The 17,341-nt window shown below is 25.0% G+C and overlaps 4 protein-coding genes across 8 annotated transcripts in view; 2 read left to right on the top strand and 2 right to left on the bottom strand.

Moving 5' to 3' along the window:
• Positions 1-7,395, top strand: part of LOC126901151 (regulator of G-protein signaling 11) — a 28,319-nt gene extending 20,924 nt beyond the window's left edge. For 2 of the 4 annotated variants that reach the window (XM_050677435.1, XM_050677436.1), the window contains exons 13-16: positions 224-472; positions 1,078-1,119; positions 2,189-2,944; positions 4,429-7,395. In XM_050677435.1, coding sequence (XP_050533392.1) covers positions 224-472; positions 1,078-1,119; positions 2,189-2,944; positions 4,429-4,489 — 1,108 coding nt within the window. In that variant the 3' untranslated portion in view covers positions 4,490-7,395. The remainder of the gene's footprint in view (positions 1-223; positions 473-1,077; positions 1,120-2,188; positions 2,945-4,428) is intronic. The other 2 variants (XM_050677437.1, XM_050677438.1) reach the window with 2 other exon arrangements.
• The window catches only part of LOC126901159 (uncharacterized), an 82,471-nt gene that overhangs the window by 63,986 nt on the left and 1,144 nt on the right, over positions 1-17,341 (bottom strand). The window lies entirely within an intron of this gene.
• Positions 10,245-15,267, top strand: LOC126901157 (protein-lysine N-methyltransferase EEF2KMT). Its single transcript, XM_050677444.1, has 7 exons — positions 10,245-10,365; positions 10,436-10,601; positions 10,667-10,783; positions 10,898-11,098; positions 13,054-13,354; positions 13,415-13,552; positions 15,046-15,267. The coding sequence occupies exons 2-7, from the start codon at positions 10,524-10,526 to the stop codon at positions 15,153-15,155; spliced, it is 945 nt and encodes a 314-aa protein (XP_050533401.1). The 5' UTR covers positions 10,245-10,365; positions 10,436-10,523; the 3' UTR covers positions 15,156-15,267.
• On the bottom strand, positions 15,153-15,615 carry LOC126901162 (TP53-regulated inhibitor of apoptosis 1-like). Its single transcript, XM_050677457.1, has 2 exons — positions 15,465-15,615; positions 15,153-15,318 (listed from the first exon to the last, which is right to left on the bottom strand). The coding sequence occupies exons 1-2, from the start codon at positions 15,597-15,599 to the stop codon at positions 15,229-15,231; spliced, it is 225 nt and encodes a 74-aa protein (XP_050533414.1). The 5' UTR covers positions 15,600-15,615; the 3' UTR covers positions 15,153-15,228.

Below are 17,341 nucleotides of genomic sequence, written 5' to 3'. Positions count from 1 at the left end.
TAAGTCTAAAAAAGTTTAGGATAGTACAGGAAATTGAATTAAAGTATATCGAAAAAAATGAGAATGTATTGATGTGAGCGCCAAAGAATAGCATAAAATAAATAATTTATAGAATACAGATCAAAGTCTAATGTAAAATAAAAAACTGCATAAATAGTTTGCGTTAGTAATGGTTTTTGTCATTATTTTCTTAAAACTTCAACAATCTAACAAAACATTTTAGATTCTTTGGATTCGTCGGCGGCGCAGCAAATAAAAAAGATTGTAAAGAACGCATAAAGCCTGGGTGCAGTACTAGTCTACAGGGTACTTCATCGTCAGCACTACAAGCAAACCAGTCGTCATCATGTGGAAGCGGACGTCGAAGAGGAAGCGACCGGAGTCTAACCAGTTCCCCACACGAACTTCCAATAAACGTTGTTAAAGTCTCACAATCCCACAGCCAATCGAACTTAAGTGATATTCCATATAGGTAAACACAAACAGTAATATAATATAAATTATCTGACTTCACTTTCATACTCTAATAGAAATAAAACACAATACAATAGAAAAAACTTACATATGTAAGATTTCTTTTTTAATATTGTTATTAAATATATTATTTCACTATCAAAATTTACATTTACAAATATATTTTTACTTTTTCACTACATAATAAAAAAAAAATTATTCGGGTCTTTAGACAATACGGAGTTAACTTAATAGCAATCAAGCTTTAGATATCTTAACAAAAATGCATAAAAATGATGCATTGTCATTTTTTTAATGTGAAGTTCTAATTAGAACATTAAGCTTTTATTAGAAAGGAAAATATCATGACATATAATGAAAAGTATACGGATCACACAGTGAACATGCGTACACGAATCATTCACAGTAGGATTGTTTAGAAGAAATGATATTCGCTTATAAATGTATGATATAAAAATAGCTAAACCTTCACCACTCAATAAAATGTAATATTTATGCACTAAAACACCTGTTAGAGTTTTAATATATTTATTCAATTACGTTATGTACATTCACCAATTAATATTTTGAACGCTTCAGACAATATAATAAAATATTTTACAGGGGAGATTTACCTTGCACACCTTCTTCTCCGAATTCTAACCAGTAAGTTAAAAACTGTCACCTGATATATACTTGAACGTAGTTACTTAATACTCTATTTAATTACTAACGATTGAGTACCTATAATGTTAACTAGTTGTTCCAAAATTAAGTTATATAAATAATTTTTTACTTAATTATATTTCTTAGTATGCAGTTTTTGTGTAGAAAAAATATTAGACTAATCAATTCGATAAATTCACCAAAATAATTTGCACGTTATATTTATTTTCATTGTATTATAGATAAATTGTTATTATTTTATGTTTACATACTGTATAGAAAAGCACTAATACGACACTAGTAGTTAGTAGATTAGTTTTATTTATTATCCTTATCCTAATAAGTAATATAATCTTCAACTACTACTAAATTATGTACGAGTACCCGTGTTTCATAATGGTAAAACATTAATGTAACACTGTTATTTAATTTTATGGGGTTATCAAGCTATTATGACTAATATAAAATTAACAACAATGATGAAATATTATATAAAATACATAATTTCTTTCTGGAATACATAATCCATAGCAGTTAAATGTCCAAAATCAATTACAAATTATAAAGTAATACATCGAAAGTAAAACAAATGTTGTATAGAAATAAATGATACAAATTTTGTATCATCAATTTATATTTAATATAACATACTTTCATTAATTATATGAGAAATTAAAAACTTTTTTTGCAATGACTCTAGCTGATTGAAAGAATAGTATTTTATGTAAAATCTATCAAATAATACATCAAAATTTTCCCCTCTGACATTATATCATAAACGATAAAACTAGAGAAATAATATTCTCTAATAAAAAAAAATTTTTTTAAGAAAATTCCATATCCATTTTTTTCGAAATAATAAATATTTTTCTACTAATTTTCTAGTTTTATCATAAATATTGAGTAAACGTCATGTATGTTTCATCCATTAAAATTATAGAATATAAATTTGTGTTTTTTGTTGGAGATCTTGAACTTTTTACTTTAGTAATCACTTTGCTGTGCTATTTGGTTCACATTAATGTCTTAAGTCGATTAATGTTTAAAAAAAATGTTACGATTACTTTAGAGAAAACCTTAGTAGCACGGAGGAGAGTGCAGGCGACAGACCAGGTGGAATCTGTCCGTGGGAAGGTTCAGAAAATGGAGGTAACGACAAGAAACGATCATTACCCAGTTCAATAGCCGAGGAAACGGACAGCCGATTATCGACATCGTCTTCGCGAAAAAATTCAACAAGCGGTGGAGGTGGCAATGCGTACGATTCAGCCAGTGCCGACGAAAGCGTATCCGACTCCGTGTCCAACAGGTTACGAAGGAGTTGTGGATTAGGCAGTAGTACCGTGTACAATCGTCGAGGTTCGTCGTCAACGTGCTGTACACCACAACAGACCATAGACAGGCCGTCCGTATCATCAGCTGAAGATTTGGATTTCGGACCGTCGCCCGAGAATAGATCACCAGAGAGACAGCATAGTATTGGACCGATTTCTCCGAAAAACGTATTTGCAGAACCGCAGTCGACGCTTCGTCACCAATCGTCCGCCGAATGTGCAAGTACAACTTCAACAGTATTGGACTCTAAGCCGAATCGGAAGAAACTCCTCAAATCACTGTCACTAGCACGGAAACAAAGCGTTACGCCAGTTATAAACGTAAGTTCAGTAGACAAGGACAATAAAGTTTTAACAGAAGAGTCTAAGGTCACTGAACCTGCTGAGACAGCGAGTGCATTTGTTTGTCAATCAGAAGACGAAGGTGCAAAGGCAGCTGTTTCCACTACGACTTCTAACGATGGAAATGATGTTTGTCCATGGGAAGATGAGTAAGTAATGTTGAAAAAAATATCAGTGATTACTAACAATAATAATTAATTTCCTTTTTTTTTTTTCGACTAACACGTTTTAAGGTTTGAATATAATATATATTAATTAATATAATATATATATATAATAATTCCACCCCGCCTACCAAAAAAAAAAAACCATAAATAATTTTTTCGATATTTCATTCTAAATCACATATGTTTTTTTTTTTTACATCACTGATTCCAGATTCACACAAACCCCATTGCAAATGAATACCAAAATTTGATTTAAAATTTTTTTAACTATCTTGAAGAAATTTTCTATTTAAACTTTTCAATGAAAATAAAATGTATGGAAATTCACAATCAAAGTTGGCAAATATCGTTCAGTAATTGTTCTATATGTAAATAAACAAAAAGCTCATAGCAGATAAAATTTGTCTTCCTGCAATACAAATCACATCCCCATTTGCGATGAAGTAGTTGTGTACACACTGCATACTATTTTATTGCTCTCGTTGGGGCACGCACATTTATCAAGTCAACTTCCTTTACCTGTCGATAATCCGATCCACATTTGTGACAATAGAAACCATATATCCGAATTATATCCGAGCAAACAATCTGATTAACCGAATGATTCCCTATTGAAATTATAAAATAGATACTTCTATTGAAACAGGACACTTCTCTGAGCAATTAAGATTAAGTAAAAAAAATTAATTCAAATATCTCAATGATCTCACAAATTAGATATATGTTCAATTATGATTAATTGAGATGTTTATGTAGCCAACATCTACATCGAATTAATTATGAGCTGTTTTAATGGCAACATCAGTAATTATTCAGTTATTTTACTATTTTATTTGGTGTTCGAAATCCCATTAAATTTAATCTACTTAGTCATAATTTGTAATTAAATAAAAATTAAATTAAGAATTCTGCTCCTACTTAATTAAATTATTTAGATAGAATGATTTCACCATGTGAAGTATATTTACTACGTTACTAATACCTCTTTTATGGAGTTAGTGAACACTACACCTACTAAAATAAAATAATAAAAAACTTCATAAAAGTTTCTTTATTTTCCCGTTCGAAATACCTTTTGGCATCTCAATTTAAAATTATTGAATTTCAACTTACAAGTAAGTTGAAAGTGTTAGTAAAAATTAAGTACTAAGTTATTATAGTTAAGACTAAAGTAAAACTTTCAAAGCTTTTTCTATTTAATGCCTACAAAACTTTCCAGAATGCATTATAAAAGCAACTAGATTAAATTAATCTTATAAAGTAATCTTTTAAAAGTTAAGAAAAAAATAAAGGCTTAATTATAATTCTATGGTTAGTTGTAGAAATACTTAATCGGTTAAACCTAAAATGATGTACTTAATATTAATCTAAGATGAAATCAATTACTTTTTGAAATTAATAAACTCTAAGAAAGCGACAATTTTATCTCATTTTAAATTACAAATTTATTTTATATTATTTTTTAGACAAAACCAAGACAAAGGCGGTCGATTTTTAAAGGTCTACGAAACATACGGATTTTTGTGAATCCATAACCATCTTGTCAAAACAAACCAACTGTAATTGTTTAAATTTGTAAAAAAAATTATTTTAAGAATATTTAGTATATAAGTTGATGATTACGCGACGTTCGCCAAATGGTTTATTTTTGGCTAACTTAAGTATTAATTTTGTTCATATTTTTTCGTATGAAACACAACTAAAATAATAAATATAAACATCAAATTGATGTATTCATTCAATAGATTTACAAAAGAAAATATGAATTTGTGTTTTATTGATTAAAAAAAAAAACTTTCATTGTATATTGGAATATATTCATAGAAAGCAATGGCGGAGTCAGGGTAATATTTTAGGGTTTAAACCCCACTGAAATGATATTTACAAAACTGGAGAGTTATCGGTTGCAATTTTCATGTCTCTTGCCATTCTGTCTTTTTTTTTTTTTAAATATAAATTGTAAAATAATAGCTTCTCTACTGCTTGTGAACGTTATGTAAATATGTTTTGATAATTTAAGGTGTCAAAAAAAAAAAAATTTGAAATATAGTATTCTTAAACGACATTTTATTAAGTTCGTTTATTGTATCTCATAATAGTCCAGTAAAACGAGTATATTATAAATAACTTAAGAATAACGATTAAATTAAAATGCAGTTTGTAAAATTTTATAAATCAATGTTAAAACTGTATAAATCAAACGATATATTTTGATATCTCTTTGATGTTATTATATTAATTTTTATAGGCAATAATACAACGAACGAAAACAGTTATTGTAATTTATTACACAAATATTTTACAATAGAGGTGGTGGTTATTTTTATTTCTCTCTCATTCCCATGTATATTTTAACATGCCAGGTTTTCATTCGGAACTTAATTGAGAAATCTGGTACAACAATATACGGGCATTTACAGCAGCAACTTAACACATATTCAATAGGATTTGTGGAAAACAAAATAAACAGTCAACAAAATACAATAACTACAATGTACTCGTCTACATACGTGCAAATACAGTAGAATTATTGAGGGAATTAATAACGTGAACGTGTTATTCAAGGCTGGTAGCAAATATATTTACTAAATGAATTTAAAATTAATAATCCAGTGATTTATGTATAGTCAGTAATGTATATAACAATACAAAATTTTCAAAAATAAAGTACAATAAAAATTCCATAAAAAAAAACCCAAAAGCACTCATAAATTTAAATTCTAAGAATTGCATGAAATTTAAATAATATTAATACATTAATCCAAAAAATACGTAAAAATATCTGAAAAACTAGCCACAGTTGTAACAGAGTTAGTCTGAGCCCCTACTCTTTTCAACTCTGATTAGTTTTTGAATAATTTGTCTGACTCACCAGAAACCCAATTAATCATTTGTTTTTTTTCGCTTAGTATATTATCGTTCTACTATTATTACATTATATATATATATACAATATTTAATTAATTACATGTAGTTATGTACTATTAAAATAATTATGCTATTATTATATTATACGAATTGATAATTAATATTTAATATTAAAAATTGTTGTGAAAAAAATTATGATAAGTCTATCATTAGTTATTTAATAATTGTATTAGTATAACAACGTTCCACGACTCTAATTAGAGAATAAATGCCAGTTTTAAACGAATCAATAAGTTTACTAAACAGTATAAAGAAAATTATCAATATTAAATAAAAAATTATTCGTTAATAACTTCAACGAAGAATTTTTAAAATTTGAGAAGTAACAGTTTATATTGTAACTAAAATAAAACGAAACATTAAAATATCTGTTAATTTAAAGTTTTCAATAAAATAAATTCCTATAATGAGGAACTTAACATTTAATTCAGTAAAAACAACCTTCATTTAACTGAACTATCAAATGAGAAATTTAATGTGTATTTATTCATAGTTTTGAAATTTTATTAGAACAAAATAATTTATTGATAAATTTATAACACTATTTTAATGTTTACCTTAGATTAGACACGCTTAGATGGTACAACTATTTAATCACATTGAGTGTTTGCAATGATATTTTATGATCGTTAGATATTTATAGATCTTAATATTTTTAAATAATTAAGTCGCCAACTATAAACTCTTTTAAATATTTTTAGCTAATTTTTATCAATAAACATTTATTTTGTTTATTCTGGTTTGTCAGACAACCGTACTAAATTTGGTTTCTATGTAAATAGTCTATTTTTTATATTACACAGTAAATATTTGCTACCGTTTTTGGAATGGAATAATTGCATTAGTAGCGAGAACAAATATATTACAAATAATAATAACTTTAACATATAACTATATGAATATTTTCTATTACATGGTTTAACGTTTTACTTTTAGCGTTCAGTTAATTTAATAATAATTATTGTATATTGTTTTAAATGGTAAATTTATAAATTGTGATAAATTGTTCATAAATGTTTTTAAATTTTTTTTTATAGGTTGTAGTTATAAGATATTCATTAAGCAGTGAAATTATGTTTAAATATATGATAATATTAAGGAAGAAATTAAATTTAATATCGTTTTTAACTTGGTATATATGAAAATATATTACAACTAATATCACTAAAGCTCAAGAGCGTCCAGAAAATGAATTAAGAGAAAAACATTAAATTAACAATCCTTCACAACATATGTTTGCAAATAATTTAGTACCAAAGTAAACATTTTTTTTATCCAGAAATTCGTAATAAATATTACAGTATTAACAAATATTTTAATTAAAAAAAAAACATTTCAAATTTCTATGTCATTACTCTAGTGTACCTTAATAAGATTCAATATTATAAATAAAAATGTAAATGAAATAAAAAATTAATATCGAAATACCAAAAAAAAAAAAACTACCATGTAAAAACTAAATCTATAGAGAACATTCAGAAATATAATCCAAAGAGAGTATACCCTAGACATTCTTGCCCAAGCTATAGATACATTAAATTTAAATTGTTTATTGTATGTGTATATTCTAAAACATAATGTTAGCCAATATTATTATGCACATAAATTACTTATTTGTTTATAATATATTTTAGTTATAGAAGTGATAAAAAATAGATCTATGTACTTGTGTCGTCTTAAGTGTAACGATTGATGATCAAAAATTTATAACGGCATATTTTAACACGATTAATAGTTTTGACTAGTTAATCTAGATTTGGATTAAGTCATATTTTATTCTAGATTTAACTTTACGATAATGTTGAATCAAATTAATGCGATTATAATTGTTATAACCAATACTACTATTGGTTATAATGAATAGTTTTTAGATATATTTATATTGTACTACGTAAAGAATATGATTCTAATATACATGTATGCATATATAATTGATGTTGAATAAATAGATAAATACAAAATAATATTTTTTACTTATTACTGTGTAAATTACTGACAAATTAATAAAATAAAAGTATATCTTAGGAGGGATACATTTTTAAGTGCAGATGACTTTCCATTGTAAACTCATAAGACATATTTGCAGTTTTAATGTTAAATACGTTTTCTCTATAATATGCATTAATATAATTAGCTTTGAACGAGATAACTAAATTCAAATTTTTGTTTATAGTTGATTGAGGATGTTGGAATAAAATTACCATCGCAAAGATTAAATAACTATACTTAAAAAATTTGGCTTTAAAAATAATCATAACGAAATAATCAAATACTTTCGGGCGTTGTGAGTAGGTAAAATTAATGCATAAATGAATTGAAAAATATTGCCTACACGCGCATTTAAGTGTAGAAAACTCTATTTTTATTTAACTTTCGACTAATAAAAAATTGTACACGGAAATTCGATAGAAACTGTACACTTTTTTTAACTTGATCTGATCGAAACGGATCATTATCCCATCACTATAAACAAAGACGAGAATTTAAAAATTTCAATTGACCATTATTACATCATAAAATGTCCAATACAAATCAAAGTCAATAAAAAATCAACACAATACATTTACAACGCTATTAAGTGTTTTATTATGTATAAGTAGCTATAATCGTGTCGTTTTTCCATTAACTGTCGAAAAACTTATAAGTTAATGTTATAACATCCATAAATCAAAAGTTCGCTAATGTGGTTATTGTCAAAAAGTCATACTAACGTCAACCCTAAAATACAAGTTATACTTCGACAGTAATTACCCAAATTATATATGCACTAAACTGCATTTCTTAATAATTATACAAAAGGAAAGAAAATAAGAATAATTTATACGATGAAATTATAAGTTGAAATTTAGGATCAATCTATTTACATCCTAATAAATAAATAAATCAAACACATTAAAACCTCTATTTTTCTTTTAATTTGATCATTATTTTACATGAGATAATTTTTAGCTCCGATGCGAAGCTGAGAAGGTATTTATTTTACTTATCGACTAATAATATTTATATCAATCAATAATTTATAAATAATTAATTAATAAATAATAAATAAATAATTTTAGTTACATGTTTAGGAAATTTATAAAGGCGATTATCCATAAGAAATAATTTTACTTCTCATTAAATCAAAAATGTATTATTAAAGTGTTTCATTAAAAGGGATTGAACCTATATCTTCCACACTGGGTTTGTCCATACAATTGTATATTAATGGTCTAAAAAATAACATACTAAGTCAATGTTCACGTTGGTTTAATTTAATAGTATACTTGCTGTCTATATATTTATTAATTAATATAAACTATTCAATTTAGGCAGATTTTTAACTCTACAAAAAATAAATAAATTCCATCCTTCGGTGGCATAATGGGGCTTTAATACAGGAGTGTAAATGTAAGAAAAATTTTTATTAACTCAAAAACCACGAAAAATAATGTATCTTTGTCATGTCAATATTTTTATTCTTGAGAGATCTATACGCCTATTGCCCTATTGATTCCGCCCTAAATAACATAGAATTACTTTAATTTTAGGAACTAGATACATGGAGTGTGCATTATATACACTTCATATTTTCCAAAATATTAGCATATTCATTTCTTTCATTGGAGTCAATAATAATATGTGATCGTTTTTTAATTGAATCAATTATAAATTAAAAAAAAACTATTATAGATATATAAAATTGATTGAACTTCAATTGCAATGGTTCATAATACACTGAGTAATTTTTAAAAATAATGTTAACCTGTCTCGATTATACCTCACTATGAAATAATAGTGTATTTTAGATGATAATGATTTTACTAAAAATTACATAACATTTCATTATAATAAAAAAATAAAATGAAGAAAACATTACTTAATATATATATATATATAATACTCGATCGTAGTAGAATAATAATATGACATAATATAATGAATACAGAGTATGTTAAAATATATAAAATTAAAACTATTATTAACAGGATTGCCTAATCACAGTATTTAACACTAATAATTTCAATAAATATAACACTTTATCTGATAACTTAATAATTAAGTAATTATTAAAGTAATTACAATGCTTACCAAATAACTGAAAAAAAAAATTCTGTATTTTTTTTAATACTTAAAATATTTTTATGTAATAAGCTCAACATTTAGACACTAAATACTGGGTTTTTCGCAAACAAATAAATGCAGTATTTTAAACGTCTCCAGTATACACATTACAAGAGTGAAAACTAGATAGCGCGATTACTTTACCAATAAACGAATAATTGTTTATCGATTTTAGAAAGATAATAAATTTCTATTTCTTATCAATATCTAAATATTGATATCAGCTTGTTTAAATTTTTTAACAATTATTTATTGCAGTGTCGGTATATCCATATCTATTACACCACCGGCCATAGTGATAACAACTACGCCAACGCAGGGAATTTTTCATAGTTATCACGGTAGTCGGTGATATAGTAGATGTTTGACTGGTCAGTAATAAGAACACTAAATATTTTTTTTTACGTAAGTAATTTCGAATCAAAAATTTTCACTTTAAAGGCTTCACTATGTTAAAATTGGAAATGTAAATTGAAAATACTAAAATTTTGATATCGTGCCAATTTCTAGTTTCATTTTATTAAACAATATGAGTCAAAAACATCTTAAAAGTAAATTTGTTAGGCAATTTTTATGTGCTACACATGTTTCAACAATAGATTTTGATGTAAGAGGTTTCATTTATGATTAAATATGAAGAATACATTAACTTTATTAATTTTGTGTTATTAGGAGTTATGTGAAAGCGATGTGAGTCTTATACTGGACTTATTATCTCATGAAATATTACAAAAGTATCCGTTGAAAGTGTCGTATTTGGCCAAGTTTTTGAAACAGTTAATAAATCAAGTATTTTCAAAATTAAAAAAAAAAATTTTTTTTTCGAAATATAATTGCATTATATGTACATATAGTTTTTTTTATTTGGTTGTGGGGGTGGTTAACTAATATTTATATTCATAGATGGAAAAAAAAGAAAATGAACTATGTGATGAAATTTACTACAAATATATTGAATTAATACAGCAAGACATTAATAATGGCCCATTTTACAAACACTATGCTTTTATTATAAATGAAACTAATGAAGTCCAATCAATTTTAACTATTAAAGAAAGTACAAGTTTTGTGTGTAATGGAACAACTGGTCTATGTACATGGCAAGTTAGTTTTAAAGAAATAATCAGCTTATTTTACATAATACAAAGTGATTAATTTATCATTGACTATTAGATTTTTTATAAAAGAACAATTATTTTGACAATTTTTTTTAGTATATTTAAATATTATTTATATCTTGATTTTTAAGTGGTTAAATACATTTGATGTCCATCCCCTGTCCCTTATAAAGATACTAATTTAATTTTTTTTAAATAAAAAAATAACATGCATACTTAATTAGCTCATATAATTAAAAAAAAAATCAAAATTCTTCTTCTTCTTTTTTTTTGCTTTAATTCCAAAAACTTGGGGTCAGCTACACTTATTCTAAACTTCCACAGAACATGATCTCCCATATCATCTATGCTCACATCAGTCGTCCTCATATTGCATTCAATCTAATGAAGAAAGTTACTGATAGATAATAATTTTTGAACCAGTAATTCAGGAATTATGAATTTTTTTATACGTGGATGAAAAGAATAACTTATACATTACTTCCAGTCGACATTTAAAAATTTTAATAACTTCCATAATAGTTAAATTAGAGATAAAATGAAAATTACTTTCATCAAAATATTACATTGTAATAATGAAATTGAAATATGTTAAACATATTTGATTATATGTATGTTCTTAAATAAAAAATAATATTTTCCATCTAAATTATTATAAAATATCTTATTTTCCCCCAAATGATTTAAAAATTATAATTACCAAAATTATGAATTCAATCAATTAATAAATTTTTTTTTTCTTCTAAAGGTCTTGCCTTGTCATTTTACCAATGGTATATTCTGGGGAAATTAAGTGCAGTGGTTTCCCGTTGACTTCTGCACTGGGAACATGGTGCTTCTTAGCTACCGTAGAAGCGCACGCATAGTCACCCATCCGTTCACCTACAGTGGAAGGCGCGACTTAACACTAGAGTTTTGTCAACAACTAGTGTGACCACCGCACCACACCACGCCCAATTAATAATTTAGATTACATATAAAAAATTTTCTGAATTAAAGTTAAGCTAATTATTTAAAATAAATAAATTAAGTTTTTAATTTAACTCGCATATATTTAAGTAACAAAAGCTTACTTAAAGTTAGTTTGCTAAACCAAACCACTAAAAAATATTTTAATAAGTATAATTAATATTTTAAATGTTATTTGTTACATTTATATTGGAGACTATTACAATAAAACTCATAAATTATGAAATGAATAATATTCAACACTATTTCAATAATTTGTATTAAAGTAAAGTAAATATAAATGAAAGGGCTAATTTTAGATTAATATCATAATAAATGTATATTCTAGATAAAAAATCGTATAATTATCTCTAGTTGTTCCAGTTTACCCTAATGCTATTAAATTTTAACTGTAAATGGATTATAATTTTATTTCATGAAAATGAATACACATTTCAAAAAATTAAATATTATTTTTTTAAAATACTTTTATCAACATTAATTATATTAAATTAAGTAATTAAAGTAAAATTGCGACATTTTGGGTAAAATTTAAAAAAAGTCATATTTTATTGAATTATTTTTTACTTAAACTACATAAGATTTGTGATTAAATGGTATTAATTATATCTTTCTAGATCTGTTATATAGTAAGTTTGGCTATTCAAACCTCAAGGAGTGTTTTGCCCCACATTTCTTAATTTGTTCAAAATTTATTATCAACCAATTTTTTTTTTTTTTTTTGTTAGATATTTTTTAATATACAAGTAAATTAAGTATGCATTTTGTCATTTAAAAGAATAAAGTTGGAACCTTTATGTGGGATAATAATTAGACCAAAATATATTTAACCACTTATAAATCTTAAAAATAATAAATACTAAATAAAATCATAAATATTATTATTTTAGTAGAAATTTTGTGGTCAAATCACTAATAAATTAATCACTCTCTATTTTTCTATTATAGTTTAAAAATATCATAATTCTTTAGGCAGGTATTGCAATGGCTTTTTGGTTTATAAAAAATACAGAAAAAATTGATGGCCGATTTGTATTAGAATTAGGATGTGGAACAGGTTTAAGTGGGTTAAGTGCCTGTGTAAACTGCAAACCAAGAGAATATTGGTTCACTGATTGTCATTTGGCAGTGTTAGAATCTTTAAAACATAACATTGAAGTGAATGTGACACGTAATAAAATTGGTTGTATTATAAAAACTATGCAACTTTCTTGGGACAATATAAATGATGGTTTATTCCTTGAAAATATACCAGATGTGATATTAGCAGCAGGTAAATTTTTGTTAGTAATATAAGTCAAAAACACTTTTTTTAAAATATTAATTTTTATAGATGTAGTATATGATGTTGAGATGTTCGATTCATTATGCCAGACATTAAAATGGTTTTTATCAAATGGCACAGTTGAAGTATATTTATTTTGCACTTTAAGAAATCATAGTACTTATAGAAAATTTCTTGAGACTCTAAGTAAGATCTTAAATCAATTTGTGGTATATTTATATTATAATAATAATTATGAAATTATTATAATTTCACTTTAACTAATCCGTTGCTCAAAAACAAATACAGTTCTTATGTACACATCATACATTTTGACCTTAAACTTATTTAAACTGAAGTTTATATAATAAACTTAGTTTATTGTAATGTTTAAAGTTATCATCAGGTTACAAGTATATAAAATATTCTAAAACTCATTAGAGCAAAACTATAACATTAAATGAATCACCATAACGGTAATATATATATATATATATAAGTCATAGATAATAAATATTTGAAAGGTTTAGTGCAATAATATTACCTATTAATAGCTTTTAACTGAAACTAGTAGTTACCATTTCATGTTATCATACTCCAGGTTGAATTTTATTTTTAATTCATTGTTATATTTTAATAAATAATATTTTCATATTTTGTTATTATTTTATATAATATATATATATAATTATTTGGAGACAATGACAACTGTTTCATACTTTATAATAAGAAGTAATTTAATTATCATTAAGATAAGTTATATCAAATACATTTTTTTAATAAAAAATGTGAGCAGTCTGCATCATCACTACAACAAATGATTTAGAATTTTCTTTCACTAAAAAATTAAGAAAATTTTAAATAATTAAAATTTTAGTAAAATAAATTTCCTATCATGCCTACCATTGTAAAAAAATTAAATGGGCCCCCTAAAATAAGTTGTATTTATCATCCTGGATACATGTTACTAACCAAATTCAAATACAAATTCATTGGTAAAAAAATACTAAGTAATGTTAGTAAATCAAATATAAAATTTCTAAAAATTTTCACCTATAAAATAATAATGTCAAAAGTTGTCTGATGGCCCTTTAATAAAAACTTTTTTTAATTTTTATACATTAATATATGGTTCTAGATTTTCAGAATGAAATAATCATAAAAAAAAAAAATTCTTATGAATAAAACTATTTTCATATTTCTTGTATTATTGTAATATAATAGTTAATTTAAAATGTAAAACTGTATGAATTAATGAAATAATAAAAATAGTTACTTAAATGTTGTTATGTGAAATAAAAAAATTATAACTTATTAAATTAAAAAACATACGACTTCTAAAACCTATAAATTAGTTAGTTAAATTGGAAATTTTCTCAATATATTTAAAGCATAACTGACTTTTCCATAATTATAATAAATAATATATGTATTATGTATTATATGTATTATGTATAATATATGCGCCATGTATTGATGAAGGTACTGGGGGATTTAATTCTTTTATGCAAGGCTGTGTAGGTTTGCATGGACCGCCCTAAAGTAATGCCTAATGGCAGTTCCAGGGCGGCCCACAACAGTACCAATCGTGAAAAAAAAAAGACTATGTAGGTTTTCCAGTTTTCTCTGGTACAATCAATAGTATTTAGAGAAGACATGATTGTTAATATAATTTATGAATAATATATTTTTTATTTCAGAATGTTTTCACCTGAATTTTAATCAAGATACTATAGCTAATAATTATTCAGATTTACTTATACAAGATTGTCCAATTAATGTAATTAATATAAAATCAAATGCAACATAATGAAAAATTTTGTCTATATTTTTCTATGTTAGGAATTTACCAAAATTGTATAAAATATATTAAAATAAAAAAATTATTTTTTAGCTGGATCATTTTTTGATTTGATTTTTGAATGATATTGCCTTAGTTCTTCAACATCGATACCTCTTTCATTCATAGCACTCTGCAAACACATTAAGTTTTTAATGATTTTTTACAATTTATTTCTATAATGTACATATCTTAAAATAAAAAATGCAGTAGAATATGATCTAATGTAAAACCCATAGTATATCTATACCATAGTAAATGGCAATATGACCAAAATACCTTAACACAATGAGTATAGTTTTTTAAGAGTCTCGAACAAACTAAATCATCATTACTTCCTTTTAGATATTTGTCTTTGAACCAACCCTTAAAACATTTTTCATAATCCTCTCTAAGTGTATTACACTCTTCCATAAGACTTGAGGCATCCCTATAATGTTATAATTAATAATATAAATTACGTTATGAATAATTTTACCTTTAAGCATTTTAAGTATTGATTAAATGGTTTGTCACAAATTTCTGAATCGAAAATTTCTGGTTTAGATTGATATGCGTCAGAATTCAAAAATCGGTAACAGGCTTTTAATGTAATATAATAACCGCGACATTCATTGTTAATTGAAGACATTGTATTTTAATTTAAACCAATTTTAAAATTTTAAATCGCACTATGATTTAAAAATCAACAGAAAGCACTGTATAAAAAAACTAAAACAATTTATTAAGACTCGATTTTTGAATCGTCTCATACTAAAATTTCAACTTAAATAATCAATAATTCATATATACAACTGAATCATCGTTATCATAAACGATTTTAATCGAAACTCATTAGCGTCCAAGTATTTAGTGACTATTGAACTCTACACTTTTTTGTTGTTTAACATTAGAAACACGTTCTAAACATACGATCATGCTCTTGATTGATACTTCAAAAAGAAATGAGAACGAAAACATATGAAAAACATTTCTACGTAATTCGTTGACAATAAAATGATCTTAGGTTTACCTGTTCGATAGAACGAACCTACACATTTTTTACCTACTGTGACTAATCATACGAAATATAAACATAAAAATGTAATATTTTTAAAACTAGATATCAAGATTTTTTTATTTCAATTCTTAAATTTCAGTAAAATCAGCAATAGTTTTAAATATGATAGTTTGGCATAAATTCCCATATGATTTTTTCAATATTCACTTTTAACCGATTTGTTGGTTTACACTGATTACGAATATACAAAAAAAAATGTCAGTCAAAATTAGTTTAAAAGTTATATCACCATATTGATCAATTTGAACACTTTTCCATTATAAATCGTTGATAAAAACTACTTTAGGAAAACTATTATGGAGTGTTCATGGTCCGATAAAAGATTGATATGCAAACATTAAACTTTTTAACTATTTTTGATCGACATTTAATTTTTGCACATTCATAAAAAACAAATCGATTAATAAAATCGCGTGTAGCTAAATTGTATTTCTTCCAATAGTTAACAATACATATTTCAGCTTTAATTTAAACAAATTATATAAACTTCAAATATGGAAGGGAAATGTTGTTCAACGATCCCTTTCATTGGTAATAAACTGCTTCTTATTTTTAATATAACATTTTTCATAAATTTTAGTTCTAATATAACAGTGACGTATTTATAGTAAGATATAGAAGCACGTGTCTCCCCTTTGGCCAAGTTATGCTGATATGAAAACGTTAGTTGACATTTATACATATATATACATTTAATTTACTTAAAATGAGCGAACAATTGCAAAAAATTTCATGGTAGCGTGTTAATTGAGAAAATAATTAATAAGTCTCTGTAAAATAATTACCAACATTAATGTTTAATAACCATAATCTTTTCAATTATACTTTTATGAAATAATAATGGACAAATTTTGAGTTAACATTCAACATGTTGAGGTTCAGTATTTTTTATCTGTGTGGTTTACTTATGTACAAAATTACGTAGAAAGTCTATAAATTAAATAATTGAAACTTCAAACAAAATAATACACAAGTTTCAAGTTCTTTTATGGATAAAAAACATTTGTACGATTGTAATAGTTTAACGACTCGTACATAAAATTACTGAATGTGTAAAAAATTTTTTTTTAGGTTTTACGGGTTACTAAAAACATGC

The sequence above is a fragment of the Daktulosphaira vitifoliae genome, unplaced genomic scaffold (genome assembly GCF_025091365.1).
Source record: "Daktulosphaira vitifoliae isolate Bord-2020 unplaced genomic scaffold, ASM2509136v1 Scaffold_3, whole genome shotgun sequence".
In the NCBI taxonomy this organism is placed as follows: domain Eukaryota; kingdom Metazoa; phylum Arthropoda; class Insecta; order Hemiptera; family Phylloxeridae; genus Daktulosphaira; species Daktulosphaira vitifoliae.
The sequence above is the reverse complement of the archived record's forward strand: the minus strand, read 5'-3'. Positions and strand labels throughout refer to the sequence as shown.